We start from the raw sequence: 16,834 nt of genomic DNA on the forward strand, positions 1-16,834 counted from the left end.
TCTGCTCAGAAGTAGTCCGGGTGCCAGCTGGGGAGGTGGGCATGGAGGGAGCCAGCTTGGCAGGGTGCTGGGAGCAGGGAAGGGGCCAGGAGCCCTCCACACATTGCACGGTTTCCACTTAAACGTCTGAGCTGAGAAAATCAGGTCGTGAGCTGAGAAACTTGTATCTGAGGAAAAGGATGCCCTTGAATAAAAGGCAGCATATTATTTTTTTTTTAGGATTTTTTTTTCCATAGAAATACTGAGGCAAAATTCCTCTCCTGCCTCGCCTCAGAGCAGGCCCGTTTCTCTGGGAGCCCCAGGTTCTTGGTCCCCCGATGGCTGAGATTGCTCGGCTGCTCTCCACCGCCCCCCTCTCTCTTCTCCAACAGGGTTGCCAAACAAGTGAAACTTTCACTGGACTAAGAAGGGGACAAGCCGGGGATTGAAAAGGGCGAGAAACGCTCTGACAGCTGCATCCTCTCTAGTGTGAACCATGCAGTGTGTGAAAAGGTGTCCCAATGGCTCCCCCTCCCCAAGCAAGTCTTGCCGTTTTCATCCCTCCAGCAAATGTGGGGGGGGCCATGGGGGGGCCCAGGCCCACCCCACAATGGCATCACTGACCCGTCGCCCCCGCCAGCTCTCCTCCAGCAAATGTCTCTTGCAGCTGCCCGGCTGTCTCCAGGGAGAGTCACAACGGGCTCTCTTGTGCCGTGCAACATGGGCCCAGCCCTGCCCCCCGCCACGGAAGGGAGCTGCCTGCGCACAGCTGACAAGGGCAGGACAAGCAGGGACCCGGGAAAGTCTCTGTGGGTTCTGGAGCGTGCAAACAAGGGGTGCCTCCATATTTTATCCAAGGAAAAAACCCTGTGCCCCAGATTATCAAAAGTTTGGAAAGAGTGGAGGGGAGAGTTCCCTCACCCTCAAAAGCTATTGCATTTCTCCAGCCTTCGCTCACCTGGTAACCCCATTCCAGCTGCCCCCCCCCTGGCAGGTTTAACCCTTTCTCTCCTGGCTTAAAGCGGCTGCTTGGGAGGAAACCCTGGCTCCATCCCATGCTGGGCCGCAAACCTGCCGTCTCCTCTCTTAGCCACCTGGACACCCCCCAAAGGCACTCTCCTCTTTCTTTCAATCAGGACTAGAAGCGGCCAAAGGGAGACCTCCGCCCCATCCCCACCCTGACCCTCTTGCGGAGCCAGCGATCGCCCCAGACCCTGGGCCAAGAGGTGGCTGCCACTCAGGGAGGCCGATTCTTGGAAGATCCTCGGGGCCTTTTCGTCCTAAAACAGATGCCTACAAAATCCTAAAGCTATTTTTCAGGCAGTTGATAATAAGCCCCTCCCCCTCCCCATGCCTCCCCTCCCCCCTCCCTCCTCCTTTTCCACTCCCCCCAACACAACTACGGGGGGGAGCCGAGAGCCCCCTGCAGGAAAGGGGGGGCCACGTGGGGGGCAGTTACGTGGCCCAGGCATCCAAGCGCATGCGTTTGATGGAGGGGTTCTCCCCCTCGGCCTCGGCGCTGGGTCTCAGGAGCCCGAGGGAGGAGCCAAAGTCGGGCCGGGAGGGGTCCTCCCGCTCGGGGGGGCCCTCGTAGGAGCTGGCGTTGCTGCTGAGACTGTCCACGGGCGAGCGTCCGCTGGGCTCGTGGCGGGCCTGGTGGGAGAAGGGAGAGGAGGAGAGCGGGGTGCCACTGTTGCGCTCCCGGCTAGGTGAGACGGGTTCCGACTTGATGCTGATGCTGGGGCTGGTGTTGACTGTCAAGGTGGCGGCGCAGATGGAGGCGGCGGCGGCAGCAGCGTGCGGCAGACGGCTTCCTTGTCTGGCAGAGAAAGGAGAAGGGGGTGAGGGGGCGAGGAAGGCAGGGCCGGACTCCGAGATGGCTTCCTTCCCATCCGCTGGAAACCGAGCTTTGGGCAAAAACGTCAGACGGTGGTCATGTGACTGTGGGAAAGGGCAACCAGCCACAAACAGAGGCCAGTTGCCAAAGAGTGCTCAAAATGCAGTGGTGTGGGGGGGGGAGGGATGGCCATTGGAAGTTCAGAACTGGGGGGTCTATTATAATTTTGAACAGTTGCTAAGTGACTGGCCGTAAGTTGAGGACGACCTGCAACCCAGTAATTCACCTGCCAAACAAGGCGCCCTTGCGGGGGAAACGAGTTTCCGCTGGAAGTGGAGGTGGGGGTTCAAGAGGCAGGCTCTGTTGCGGACCATCACACCACATGGCCGCACACCGCCCTTCCCCACCCCAGAGAGGAGCAACCTGGAAAATCTCCATCCTGGTTTCAGGAGGCCATGGTTTCAGCCAATTTCAGAGAAAGGGCAAGCCTTTGCAAGCCCTGGGAAGCCCGGCTTGTCTCGGGTGCCTCAAGAAACACCTATTTTCACGGGCTTTTGCAATTCACTGAGAATATCTAGCAATATTCTTCTTTTCTCTTCCTTCATCTTTCCCTTCCTCCCTCCTTCCTGCTTTTTCCCCCCTCTTACCTAATTTCTCCCATCCCTCCCTCCCTCCCTTCTCCACCCAGCTCCACAGCTAAAATAGCAAAGGAAGGCATGTCTAAAATATTCCAAACTCCCATTCAAGGCATTACCTTAAAATAACCCCCTGCCCCACCTCGGCCGAGAGCAAATTCTCCAGGGGGGAGCCGCCCTGCCCGGCTGGCTGGCCCAGATGAGCCACTTACATTAAGTTGCTGAGGGAGGCCGGGATCTGCGGCTGCGGCTGCAGCTGTTGTGGTTGTGGCTGCCAGGCAGAGAGACTGCCCAGAGACAGGCTGGTGGGCGAGCTGAAGGCCGGGAGGGAGGAGAGCTCCACACTGCTCAGCTGGTAGTCTGGAAGGAAGCAGAAAGGTCAGGCCAAGCGTTCCCAGCCCGCTGGCTCACGCCCTGTCTGCACAGCTTGACTACTGCAAGATGCTCCTGCAACGAGCTGCCCTTGAAGGCTGCCCAGAAATTCCAACTGGCCCAGGGTGGATTGCACTTCTTGGCCGTTTGCTTCTGGGTGCCACTCAAGGTGCCAGTTACCCACGAACCCTTCCTGGCACAGGGCCTGCTTATTTGAAGGACCCCTGCCTCCCATAATATCTGCCCATTGCTTCAATTTTGGCCAGGTTGGCATGCTCCAAGCTCTTCCGATTAAACGGTGCCATCCGCGGGGACCCTGGAAGTGTGTTTCCCTGCCATAGGCCCTGCCCTCTCCAATGAGGCTTCCCCCCCAGGTTGTGGGCAGCCCCCACCCTGCTGTTGTTTCAAAGGGGCTTGAAGACTTGGTTTCTGTCCCAGGCCTTTGGTGAGGGAGGGTGAAGGCCCTTTGCTTCATTCCTATCCAATCTGTTTAATTTTTTTAAAAATAGGTATTACTGAATTTCCCTTGTTTTAAGTATTGTGAGCTGCCCGGGTTCATTGGGAATCTGGTGGCACACAAATTGAATCAAATTAAATAAAGGAAGAAATAAGAGAAAGAGTCTGGATCCAAGAAATGTATCCAGCCATGGATGCAGCTCCTTCATCAGCAGACACCCAACAGCTTGTCTTCGCTGCATCCCCAGCTAGGCTGGCTGGGGAATTCTGGGAGTTGAAGTCTTAACACTTAAAGTTGCCAAGGTTGAGAAAGACTGGTCTAATGTTGTTCGTCCATCGATTTTTCGATGAAGACCTTGACATCTTGTGGATTGTGGGCCATCAGCGGTGTGTCCGTAGATGGCTGATGAGACCGATGTTAGCACGGAATGTTCTGCCACATACTGAACAGAGAAATGTGGACACTGTTGCTTCAGCATTTGCAGCTCTGGCATTACGGAGTGCTCGCTTCTCTTGTGCCAAGATTGTCCTTCTGTGTTCATGTCTGGCAACCCTGGTAAACCAGGGTACGCCATGTCGGTCGATCATGCGCCAAGAGTTCCCAAGAGATGGTGTCGATATCCAGGGACTTGAGAGAGGCTCTCAGCGTGTCTTTGTATCGCTTCTTTTGTCCCCCGTGCGATCGCTTTCCTTGAGACAGCTCACCCTAGAAGAGCTGTTTAGGGATGCGATGGTCTGGCATCCTTACAACGTGGCCTGCCCAGCGCATCTGGGCTTTCATCAACAGAGTGTAGACTGATGATAGGCCTGCTCTGGAGAGGACCTCTGTATCTGGTATCTTATCCTGCCACCGGATCCTCAGAATTCTACGAAGGCAAGTCATGTGGAAGTAATTCAGTTGCCTGACGTGCCTCCTGTACACTGTCCAGGTCTCATTAGCATACATCAGGGTAGTTAGCACTGCTGCCTGGTAAACCTTAAGCTTAGTAGCAAGGCTTATTCCATGGCGGTCCCACACGTTAGTTCGCAGTCTGCCAAATGCAGAACTTGCCTTGGCAATTCTACAGTTGACCTCGATCTAGATAGTTTTTCAAACGACAGGCCGCTAGATGGCGCCCTTGGCACCCTCTTGGCCTCCCTTGCAGCCTTGGGGGAGTGGGGGTGGGGGGTGGCATCCTCACTAACACCCGGAGAACCAGCCAGCCAGCCGAGCTCCTGGATCCTCCACGTTATCAAAGCAGCCAGAGACACAAGGCGGCCTTTGGAGAAGCAGGAACCGGCATTTGGCCGATCCTGCAGCTAGAAGGCCCTGAGCTGCTCGCAGCCCCCAATTCCTTCCAGTCCAGCAGCTGTGGTCCCCCGAGACGTTTTCCGAGTTATCAGCTGCAAACTGGTCGTCCCAGGGGATCCAGGTGGAGGTTTCCCTGTCCAGGCGACGGACGTGTCCGACTCTTGGGGGAGGTGCTGGTCTCCGCTTCCTGGCATTCTCCGTGGTCCTGTGGCTAACACGGTTCCCTTCCCACCAAAGTGGAACCTCTTCATCTATTTATCTTACGGGGCACGGAAGAGGAGCCGGCCCCACGGCACAGAGCTTGGGTCTTGAACCCGGCCTTTCCAGCTGACAAGCTCAGCATCTTTAGTCACCGGGCCCTTGTGCCCTGCCCAAGATCTTATTTATTTATTTTATTGCTTTTAATTGTTTTTAACTGTTTTATAGTTTTAGACTTGTAAGAGTCACTTGGCTGAGATGGGCAGCAGTAGAATTTGAATGAATAAATGGATAAATAAAGGATAATAAATAAATAAAATTCTAAGAACCCATATACTGTAACCAAGCATGCGGCTGTCTTTAGAGCACCAGAGAGGCCGGCAGTCTTCCTGACAGACCATCTGTGGACATAAAGGGACAAGCCGGCTGCTTATTAAGGATAAACCAGGTTTGGGCCAGTAGTAGCTTTTGAAATCAGGAAATAGAAAAGGCCGGAAGCTTTACTGAGAGGGGGCCCAACTTGAAAGAGGGAGGAGGAGTTTATTTTTCTCCTGCCCAAGAAACAGTGGGTTAGCTTTCCTCCCGAAGCTGTGGGGGCTCCATTCCTGGAGGTTTTCAAGAAAAGTCCTTTTGTCCAGGAGGGCATGAAGATACCTGCACTGGCCCGGGGGATTGGACTAGATGACCTCCAAGGTCCCTTCCATATCTAGGATTCTACTACGTGTTGCAGATGCAGCTGTAGCTCCTGCCCCTAGCAGAAAAGAGGAGCCTTTTTGCTGCAAAGTGAGATAAAGCAGAACTCCAGACGGGAGCCCAACCAACCAACCAAGAGAAACTGGCCAGTTTGTTTGCCCCCCCCCCCTTCCTCAAAGCGAGAGGGAAGACAGGCAGGCAGCCCGGAGAGCTACGGGAAGCAAAGAGATTTGAGTCGGTGCTTCTCTTTTCTGCAGGAAGAATATATTCCCCCGAGCCACCACCGATTGAGGAAGAGAGGCTCTGATGGGGAAAGAAGGAAGTTTGGGCCTGTTTTTCTGCATAACTAATTTTTCACAATCTATTACACACCCAGCCTGCTACGGGGCGGGAAGACTCTCCGTGCCACAGACCTGTCATCGCCTTGCATGAATTCCGACACCCAAAGTTTCTCTTCCCACCTTGAAACTGCTGGGTGGCGGCAGCAGCCCAGCCTGATGAGACTCTCTTTGGTGGGGCTCCTCACGGGAGAAGGGAAGGACCCGAGGACCCCCCGCCCCTCTTCTCCAGAGAAGCCACATCGTTGAAGAAGTCTCCCTGGAGGCAGGTCGGTAAGGGTTTCTCTGGGCCATCAGAATGCTTGGGGGCCTCTTGGTTGGGTCCTTCTACCTCATCCCTTCTCTTTGGGGGAGTCTGCAGTTTCTGATACACACAGACACAGACACAGACACAGACACAGCTGTCTAATCCTCCCAAAAGTCACGACTGAGCCGAGAATTCTCTGCTACGTCTCCTTCTCCACTGACAGCACTGCAGCCCAATGCAGCCAGAGGGCAGAGATGTAGCTTGGGGGGCTTTTCAGTGCCAGCCCTTCCCCTGAAGAGGCAGAGGAGAAGACCCCCCCTCCCCCAGCCAGAGGGGGGGGGCTGAGTCACTGGTCTGTTTGGCAGAGGATCCTTCCCAACGCCTGGGGGGGAGGGGGGGCTGGAAGGGTGACCAGATTGCACTGCTATGTGAAACCCGGCCAAATGACACAACGCTCAACAATATTAACAGGTGACTGCCTCCCCAAGCAGGCAGGCCGGCCGGCCGGAGGGAGCAAGATGTTCACACTTGGAAGACGAGTGACTCACCCCTGGGAAAGGCGCCTCTCCCTCCAGGTGGCCAGCGAAGGCCCAGGTCTCTTGGGCGGGTCCCAGGCCTTCCCAGCCAGCTGCACAGCTTTCCTTCACCCAAACCCCTCAGACAGGCCCCCCCTCCCTTCCCCCCCNAGCTGCCCTTGAAGGCTGCCCAGAAATTCCAACTGGCCCAGGGTGGATTGCACTTCTTGGCCGTTTGCTTCTGGGTGCCACTCAAGGTGCCAGTTACCCACGAACCCTTCCTGGCACAGGGCCTGCTTATTTGAAGGACCCCTGCCTCCCATAATATCTGCCCATTGCTTCAATTTTGGCCAGGTTGGCATGCTCCAAGTTCTTCCGATTAAACGGTGCCATCCGTGGGGACCCTGGAAGTGTGTTTCCCTGCCATAGGCCCTGCCCTCTCCAATGAGGCTTCCCCCCCCAGGTTGTGGGCAGCCCCCACCCTGCTGTTGTTTCAAAGGGGCTTGAAGACTTGGTTTCTGTCCCAGGCCTTTGGTGAGGGAGGGTGAAGGCCCTTTGCTTCATTCCTATCCAATCTGTTTAATTTTTTTAAAAATAGGTATTACTGAATTTCCCTTGTTTTAAGTATTGTGAGCTGCCCGGGTTCATTGGGAATCTGGTGGCACACAAATTGAATCAAATTAAATAAAGGAAGAAATAAGAGAAAGAGTCTGGATCCAAGAAATGTATCCAGCCATGGATGCAGCTCCTTCATCAGCAGACACCCAACAGCTTGTCTTCGCTGCATCCCCAGCTAGGCTGGCTGGGGAATTCTGGGAGTTGAAGTCTTACGCTTAAAGTTGCCAAGGTTGAGAAAGACTGGTCTAATGTTGTTCGTCCATCCATTTTTCGATGAAGACCTTGACATCTTGTGGATTGTGGGCCATCAGCGGTGTGTCCGTAGATGGCTGATGAGACCGATGTTAGCACGGAATGTTCTGCCACATACTGAACCAGAGAAATGTGGACACTGTTGCTTCAGCATTTGCAGCTCTGGCTTTACGGAGTGCTCGCTTCTCTTGTGCCAAGATTGTGCTTCTATGTTCATATGTCTGGCACCCCTGGTAAACCAGGGTACGCCATGTCGGTCGATCATGTGCCAAAAATTCCCAAGAGATGGTGTCGATATCCAGGGACTTGAGAGATGCTTTCAGCGTGTCTTTGTATCGCTTCTTTTGTCCCCCGTGCGATCGCTTTCCTTGAGACAGCTCACCCTAGAAGAGCTGTTTAGGGATGCGATGGTCTGGCATCCTTACCACGTGGCCTGCCCAGCGCATCTGGGCTTTCATCAACAGAGTGTAAACTGATGATAGGCCTGCTCTGGAGAGGACCTCTGTATCTGGTATCTTATCCTGCCACCGGATCCTCAGAATTCTGCGAAGGCAAGTCATGTGGAAGTAATTCAGTTGCCTGACGTGCCTCCTGTACACTGTCCAGGTCTCACTAGCATACATCAGGGTAGTTAGCACTGCTGCCTGGTAAACCTTAAGCTTAGTAGCAAGGCTTATTCCACGGCGGTCCCACACGTTAGTTCGCAGTCTGCCAAATGCAGAACTTGCCTTGGCAATTCTACAGTTGACCTCGATCTAGATAGTTTTTCAAACGACAGGCCGCTAGATGGCGCCCTTGGCACCCTCTTGGCCTCCCTTGCAGCCTTGGGGGAGTGGGGGTGTGGGGGGGTGCCACCCTCACTAACACCCGGAGAACCAGCCAGCCAGCCGAGCTCCTGGATCCTCCACGTTATCAAAGCAGCCGGAGACACAAGGCGGCCTTTGGAGAAGCAGCAACCGGCATTTGGCCGATCCTGCAGCTAGAAGGCCCTGAGCTGCTCGCAGCCCCCAATTCCTTCCAGTCCGGCAGCTGTGCTCCTCCGAGACGTCCGAGTATCAGCTGCAAACTGGTCGTCCCAGGGGATCCAGGTGGAGGTTTCCCTGTCCAGGCGACAGTGTCCGACTCTTGGGGGAGGTGCTGGTCTCCGCTTCCTGGCATTCTCCGTGGTCCTGTGGCTAACACGGTTCCCTTCCCACCAAAGTGGAACCTCTTCATCTATTTATCTTACGGGGCACGGAAGAGGAGCCGGCCCCACGGCGCAGAGCTTGGGTCTTGAACCCGGCCTTTCCAGCTGACAAGCTCAGCGTCTTTAGTCACCGGGCCCTTGTGCCCTGCCCAAGATCTTATTTATTTATTTATTTTATTGCTTTTAATTGTTTTTAACTGTTTTATAGTTTTAGACTATAGTAAGAGTCACTTGGCTGAGATGGGCAGCAGTAGAATTTGAATGAATGAATGGATAAATAAAGGATAATAAATAAATAAAATTCTAAGAACCCATATACTGTAACCAAGCATGCGGCTGTCTTTAGAGCACCAGAGAGGCCGGCAGTCTTCCTGACAGACCATCTGTGGACATAAAGGGACAAGCTGGCTGCTTATTAAGGATAAACCAGGTTTGGGCCAGTAGTAGCTTTTGAAATCAGGAAATAGAAAAGGCCGGAAGCTTTACTGAGAGGGGGGCCCAACTTGAAAGAGGGAGGAGGAGTTTATTTTTCTCCTGCCCAAGAAACAGTGGGTTAGCTTTCCTCCCGAAGCTGTGGGGGCTCCATTCCTGGAGGTTTTCAAGAAAAGACCTTTTGTCCAGGAGGGCATGAAGATACCTGCACTGGCCCGGGGGATTGGACTAGATGACCTCCAAGGTCCCTTCCCTATCTAGGATTCTACTACGTGTTGCAGATGCAGCTGTAGCTCCTGCCCCTAGCAGAAAAGAGGAGCCTTTTTGCTGCAAAGTGAGATAAAGCAGAACTCCAGACGGGAGCCCAACCAACCAACCAAGAGAAACCGGCCGGTTTGTTTGCCCCCCCCCCTTCCTCAAAGCGAGAGGGAAGACAGGCAGGCAGCCCGGAGAGCTACGGGAAGCAAAGAGATTTGAGTCGGTGCTTCTCTTTTCTGCAGGAAGAATATATTCCCCCGAGCCACCACCGATTGAGGAAGAGAGGCTCTGATGGGGAAAGAAGGAAGTTTGGGCCTGTTTTTCTGCATAACTAATTTTTCACAATCTATTACACACCCAGCCTGCTACGGGGCGGGAAGACTCTCCATGCCACAGACCTGTCATCGCCTTGCATGAATTCCGACACCCAAAGTTTCTCTTCCCACCTTGAAACTGCTGGGTGGCAGCAGCAGCCCAGCCTGATGAGACTCTCTTTGGTGGGGCTCCTCACGGGAGAAGGGAAGGACCCGAGGACCCCCCCCCCCCTCTTCTCCAGAGAAGCCACATCGTTGAAGAAAATCTCCCTGGAGGCAGGTCAGAAAGGGTTTCTCTGGGCCATCAGAATGCTTGGGGGCCTCTTGGTTGGGTCCTTCTACCTCATCCCTTCTCTTTGGGGGAGTCTGCAGTTTCTGATACACACACACAGACACAGACACAGACACAACCGTCTAATCCTCCCAAAAGTCACGACTGAGCCGAGAATTCTCTGCTACGTCTCCTTCTCCACTGACAGCACTGCAGCCCAATGCAGCCAGAGGGCAGAGATGTAGCTTGGGGGGCTTTTCAGTGCCAGCCCTTCCCCTGAAGAGGGGGGGGGCTGAGTCACTGGTCTGTTTGGCAGAGGATCCTTCCCAACGCCTGGGGGGAGGGGGGGGCTGGAAGGGTGAGCAGATTGCACTGCTATGTGAAACCCTGCCAAATGACACAACGCTCAACAATATTAACAGGTGACTGCCTCCCCAAGCAGGCCGGCCGGCCGGAGGGAGCGAGATGTTCACACTTGGAAGACGAGTGACTCACCCCTGGGAAAGGCGCCTCTCCCTCCAGGTGGCCAGCGAAGGGCCAGGTCTCTTGGGCGGGTCCCAGGCCTTCCCAGCCAGTTGCACAGCTTTCCTTCACCCAAACCCCTCGGACAGGCCCCCCCTCCCTTCCCCCCCGTCCCTCTGAAAGGCCAGCCTCCCCCTGAGCCAGGTGGGCCTTGCAGGTGGGGCGCTTTCCTTTTCCCCAACAGCACCCAGGCCCTTGCCAGGCTCCACAACGGAGCTACCATCCCCGCTGCGGCTGGGCTTGCTGTGGCTTCTACGGAAAGGCCCGGCCCCTCAAATCCCTCCCAGAATGGAGGGAGCCAAAAAATGAAGACTGTCAAAAGGCAAAGTGGCCTTGCAGATGCTTAAGGCACCTGTTTTCCCCTCCCTTCTGAAAAAAAGGTCTCCCCCTGCTTGCTTCTAAACACAATCTTTCGGATGGGCAGAAGCTCCAAGGCTGGCCATCGCAGGAGAGGGTCCCTTAATCATGGGACTCCCTTTGTTTTTTTCTTGGAGACGGTTCGCTTCTCACCCAAGACGCTTCTTCAGAACTGATGAGAAGACATGAAATGCCTTCAAGGAAAAAGAAAGTCCAGTTGTGCCTTTTGAAAAGCTCCTCTGGGACAACCGTGACCCGGAGGACTGACGATTTCCACAGAGGTCCCTTGATCCTGGCTGAGCTCCTCCAACGGCAACTTTTCACTCACACAGCGTCGTGCCTGCTTTTCAGAGGGGGGGGACCCTGCTCCCACCTCTGCTCGGGCGTCTCAATTCCTAGGGGCCACGGAAGCCCAACGAGAGAACGCCGGCCTCCTCCCTCTTCCCGGGCAGGGTCTCACCTGTGTTGTACGCCGTGGGCATCGCTGAGAAGGGCAGCCCCTGGGTCAGCAGGCTGGGCGTGGCCACCGAAACGACCGGCGTGGTCAAAGAATGCGTGGCTTGAGACACCATGAGTCTTTGGGCGTTCTGCTAAGGGAGAGAAAGAAAGAGACAGGGAAGCTGAAAGAGGAGGAGGGGGTGGGCTTTCAGAGAAGGGGCTCTCGGACGTTTGCCTCATGGGGAAGGCGCAAGTCCCTCACATCGGAGCCTCATGCCAAGGAAAGCAAGGGAAGCCGGTGGTCCTCGGGGCTACTGGATGCCATTCCTCCCAATGTGCCATCCTGAGGATGGAGGTCTTCTCTCCCCCTGAATGCTTCTCCCCTGCCCCCAGGCACTCCGTGGGCCATGGCTGAGGGAGCAGGGCCAGGTGCAGCCCAGGGCCAGGGCAGTAAATCTGGGCTCTCCAGGCGCTTCGCCCTTGTTCAGCACTGGGCTGACGAGAGCAAAATGGGAGCTGTGAACACAGCCGACTGTCCTCTGCGGCGCAAAGACCCTGGAGCCCTCGGGGGTCGTCTTGAACTGCTCAACCCTTTCCTGCCAATGGAGGCTCCGTGGTTCACCATGGCCACACATGGCTCAGGCATGTGGCAAACCGCACCTCTCACAGCTTGACCCCCCCCCCCGGTTGCCTTGCCCGTTCAACCCCACAAGGCACCACCTCTGCCAACCTCAAAGCTCCCTGGCTCCTCCCAGGGCTCCTCTGGAGCTGGAAAAAGGGGGGGGAGAACGCCCTGCCCTCCTGAGCTCTCGGGCAATGCAAAGGAACATCTGGTTCTCACCAGATACGAAACCTAAAGCTGGACTAATAAAAGGCCACTCCAGGGCTCGTTTCGCCTGTAATGCCTGAACCATCACCCACCTTCTGGCTGGGCTCACCTCATGCTAGGGCAGCGGTTCTCAACCTGTGGGTCGGGACCCCATTTGGGGTCGATCGACCATTTCATGGGGGTCGCCATTTTTTTTGTCCGCCATTTTTTCCCCCTTTTCCGGCGGGTGCCTTACCTCCCTTGGGCTGGGCCAGCTGGTGGTCGGCCTGCTCCGTCTCTGCCGCTTGCCAGCTACGCCTCGGCCGGCGCAGGGGGCGGAACCACGCATGCGCGGCGCTCCCGGGCAGGGAAAGTCCTCGACTTACGACCGGTTTAGTCCTCGACTTACGACCGGTTGGGGTTGTGGCATTAAAAAGGTTGAGAACCACTGTGCTAGGGGAATGGCAGGATCCAGACACGCCGAGCCAAACGTCTTAGCCCAGTTTAGCTAAGAGAAGCATGTTGGCCAAACCAGCCAAGAAGGTGAAGGTGGAGAGTATCCCCCCACCCCTAAGCAGTGGGACAGGGGCTGGCTTTCAACACCCGGACGGAGCTGCCTTCCTCCTCTTCCTCCTCCTCCTCCTCGTGTCCAGAAGCCCACCCCAGGTTTCCCCCTCTCTGGACCCCTCCTTGGCCCTCAGAGCATCTTCTGTCTCCTGATCCTCCATGCCAAAGGCGCCCCGGCTGAGAGGTGGGGCAGGGGCCTGGGTAGGCAGGGACAGGTCCAAGGCAACTGAGGAGGGGTCCTTGCTTCAGGGTTTACACTGAAGAGAGATCCGATTCCCTACAATCCTCTCATTGATCCCAACGGACACACAATGCGTATCGTTTATGCAGCAACAAAATGTTATTGCATTTCACCCCAATTTCTCCTCCCACCAGTAACGCCCACAAGTGCAGACCTTCTTCCCTCCCCTTGGAAACTCCTACAGCAATCCAGTGTGTACGTGTGTGGGGGAGCCCATGGCTGAGTGTGGACTAGACCCCACCACCTCTCCCACTGTGAGCAGTAGCCAACCTTATTCCAGGGGGAAGAGGGAGACCTCCCCCCCCATGCCTGGCCTTGAGCCCTCCTCCTCCCCTCTCAAGGGACACCAGAGCCCCCCAGTGCTCGAGAGGGGAGTCCCTCCCGGTAAAGGAAAAGCCCCCTGGGCAGTGCCCGGCCTGGGTGTGGCAAGGACAATGGCTCCTCACTCAGGGAAGCAAAGCAACTGCCCCTCCCCCACGGGCACCTTTGGCCCCATTTCTGCTCTGCTTCCTCTGTCATGAGAATCTTGCTTCAGAGGGGGGTGCTGAACCTCTTCCAAAACAATTTGGGGGGGCCCTTGGGTCCCCAGGAAGCAGCGCTCCGGCTCTTAGCCTGGGGTGCCTCCATCGGCACCCCAGCAATGTGCCAAGCTCTCTTCTAGGGACGTGGGCACAGGATGCAGCAGAGGCTCAGAGGGGCACATCCACCATGGGCCAGATCCAGTGGGCTAACTGGGCTGCGTTAGGGAGAATACTGGTGATCAGTGCCGGGGGAGCCACGGCACCCCCCACGGGGGCAGTGAAGAGAGGCAGCCCCCGCCTCTCACTCGATGGCAGGACCCAAAGGAACCCGATGGAGCATGCAACAAGGGGGTGCTGCGTGGTGGGGGGAGGATTGGGGGCCAATTCTCACCAAGGAAGGGCAAGAGAGAGGGCGATCTGGCCCAAAGAGGAGCCTGTCAGAGTGAGAGCTGCCAATGCTGGGGGGTGGGGGGTGGAGACAGGCAATTTATGCAGTTGGCAAGCATGCACCCCCAGGAGGAAAACCACCCAGACCCCTCAGAAGAGGCCAGAAGCCTATGTAGAAGCCCGTTTTCTCTAGGAGGCCCCAACATCCAACTCACCATTTTAGGACAGCAGTTGCCCAAAGATCTTTGTGTATGCATACAGACAAACACACACACACACACACACACATACACACACACACAGGCACACCCATGCATAACTTACCAGATCCAACTGATCGTCCGTCTGGATGCAGAATAAAAATGAAAGCAAAGGAAACTTATTACATTTAATTCCTAATTCTGATATTGCTTCCCACATTCATTGAGAATTCTATTTCATTTGTGGATCACAAAAAGTCACTTCTGTGCTAATTCATCTAATTTTTTTTTTTTAAAGCCTGGGGAACTTCCAGATGGAAAACATCAATGCAGGAAATAGTTACCTTAATTTTGGAACTGTCTGGCTGCACCTAGGCAAACTCTGCCCAAAGCGGCCCTCTCGTGGATACTATATCAACCCCTTTGACAAAGCGTATAGGACAGAAGTGTCCAACCTTGGCAACTTTAAGACCTATGGACTTCAACTCCCAGAATTCCCTAGCCAGCATTGCAAACCGATGCAATCTTGCAGATCAATGCCATTAATTAGATAGACAAACAGATTAAAATAATTTTGCTAGACCAAAGTGGAGCTTTGGGAAAGCCAAAGCTTGATTTCAGTAGAAAACAGAATTTTGCCTGCCAAGAGGCTGTTCCCATAAAAGGCTGAGGGGGGGCATTTTCTTTAGACAGATCCAAACGGCCCATTTTAGGGCAGCTGATACAGAAGAGGGTCAGACTGGACTGGGACATCAATGTCGGCAAGCCCCGCCCCACTTCCTGTCTTCAGAGGGTCTAAGAGCCTCGCAAACAATCGCTTGGCCATCTCCGGTCACAAAGAAGCATCCTCTGACTAGAAGGCAGATGTTTTGTGCATTCACAAAGAGGAACGGAAGACTGGGAGGAATTTCAGGGTTCAGATCCTCGCAGTTGGACTCACCAGGTGCTGCATGAGGCCTTTCCCGCCCTGAGAGGTGATGACACGGAGGTCCGGCTTACGGATGTTCGTGGCCAGTGGGTTGCTGTGTGTGGGAGGCGGCGGGGGTGACTTTGCTGGGACGGCCTTGCCTAAACTGTTTCCGTTGGAGACGGGGAGGAGATTCGGGGAGGCCCTGGCGCTGACGTAGCCGTTGCCTGCAGGAGAGGACAAAGCCATCTGAATGTCTCCCTTCTCCACTGCAACCAATGCAAATTATATGTTCCTGAAATAACCAACCCCAGGTTTTCTTACTTGCACAGGGTTTCTGAAGGCCCACCCCGGAGCAGCGAGCAGAGACGGCTTTTGCTGAAACACGAGCTCTCCGGAGGCAATTTGGATGGACAGGGCAGGGACCACCAGCCCTAAGCTGGTGGTCCCTGTCACTCTGAGCCGTCTGAGCCCATCCCAGAACCAACCAGGGATACCAAGCAGGCCAGGGCGCTCTCCCTTTGGTGGGTGCCAACATGCCAGTAAATGGAGAGGTCGGCGTTAGCACTTAGCACTAGCCCTTAGACTTATATACCGCTTCATAGTGCTTTACAGCCCTCTCTAAGTGGTTTACAGAGTCAGCCTATTGCTGGGTCCTCATTTTACCGATCTCGGAAGGATGGAAGGCCGAGTAGCCCGATGAGATTTGAACTGCTGAACTGCACCACCACGGCTCATAGCCCCCAACATCACGGGGCCATCCGACCACGGCAGTTGCCAAGGGGCAAAGGGCACCTGCCATCTTCCTAAAGGCATCTGTGGGCTCGTTCTGTATCCCTTTGCCCTGGCATTCCTTAGGCACCCAGGAACGCCCTTCAGTGGGCTTGGTGCCCGGGCTGGCTCTGCAGGCCTCTGCCTCCCCCAGCCGCTGCCTGGCTGCTTATAGCCTCAGCAGCTGGGTGGGTTCATCTGAGCCGCAGACCAGAAGCCTCCACTTGCCCAACAGCACCATCACCCAGTTGGCTTCCCACCGGCCGAGAAATTAGGGGAGCTGCGGCCTCAGCAGAGGCGGTTTTGGTCAGCCCAGAGTCCCTGGCACAAGCTTTAAAGGCGGGTTTCTCAACCTTGGCAACTTTAAAATGGGCAGACTTCAACTCCAGGCTGGCTGGGGAATTCTGGGAGTTTTAGCTCACCCATCATAGAATGGCCAGAGTGGAGAAACGCTGCTTTAGTGTAAGCAGCAAAACTTTGGGGGGGGGGGAAGGGGGGCACAGATTTAACCTCCCATGTAAAGTGGCAGGGAGCCTGAGCCTGGCCTGGCGCTGCGCCCAAGCGCCAAGACGTGGCCTCTGCCAGCGCCCTGCGGCCCTCTGCAGCCGGAGAGGAGAGCCCAGAGAAAGTGGTCCCGGGTGGCCCTCCAGGTCTCGCGCAAGCCTGCCCAGGGCTCTCCCTGCTCCCATTTCCTGGAACGAGGGGAATGTTTTCGTGACGTCAATGCTGACATTCAGGGACCTTGCCAAGTTGCAAGCTGGAACAGCCGCTCACAACAGCTGACGTGGGGGCTGCTCTGGCAAACGGAGAGGAGCCGGGAGGGGCAGAGGGGGCCTGGGCTAAGACTGATCACTTTCCCCACAATCAGCAGGGCCTCTCCCTCTCTGGGACCCTGCAGCCCGGTTCCTCCTCTGAGACCCCCCCACCCTCTCCTCGGCAGAGTCTTGTGGCCAGCAGCCCTGCTGGGAAGGAAGATGCCCGCTGGACCTCAGTGCCCGGCTGCCTCTCCTGGAGCTTCCAGGGGCTGCCGCTCTCTTCCGCCTCCAAGCCCCCTTTTGCCAACCCCCCAGGGCAGCTTCGACCGCTTGGGCCTTTGCTGTGTTTCATTCTAAAAATTTAACTTTTTAGCACGTGAAGCATGCTAAAAAACATCAAAGCCACTGATGGGCTGCCCTCAAGGAAGGTGCTGAAGCTGGTTACGGAATTTTTCTGTGTTCCTCCAG

At 55.5% G+C, this 16,834-nt stretch overlaps 1 protein-coding gene across 1 annotated transcript in view; it reads right to left on the minus strand.

The window, feature by feature from the left end:
* Positions 1–1,434: 1,434 nt before the first annotated feature.
* The window catches only part of MEF2D (myocyte enhancer factor 2D), a 45,290-nt gene continuing 29,890 nt past the window's right edge, over positions 1,435–16,834 (minus strand). Inside the window, exons 6-10 of the mRNA XM_015819843.1 lie at positions 14,874–15,067; positions 14,058–14,078; positions 11,232–11,358; positions 2,664–2,811; positions 1,435–1,798 (exon numbers count right to left, since the gene is read on the minus strand). Coding sequence (XP_015675329.1) covers positions 1,435–1,798; positions 2,664–2,811; positions 11,232–11,358; positions 14,058–14,078; positions 14,874–15,067 — 854 coding nt within the window. The remainder of the gene's footprint in view (positions 1,799–2,663; positions 2,812–11,231; positions 11,359–14,057; positions 14,079–14,873; positions 15,068–16,834) is intronic.

This window comes from Protobothrops mucrosquamatus, unplaced genomic scaffold, assembly GCF_001527695.2.
Source record: "Protobothrops mucrosquamatus isolate PMUCROS unplaced genomic scaffold, P.Mucros_1.0 scaffold1001, whole genome shotgun sequence".
NCBI lineage: Eukaryota > Metazoa > Chordata > Lepidosauria > Squamata > Viperidae > Protobothrops > Protobothrops mucrosquamatus.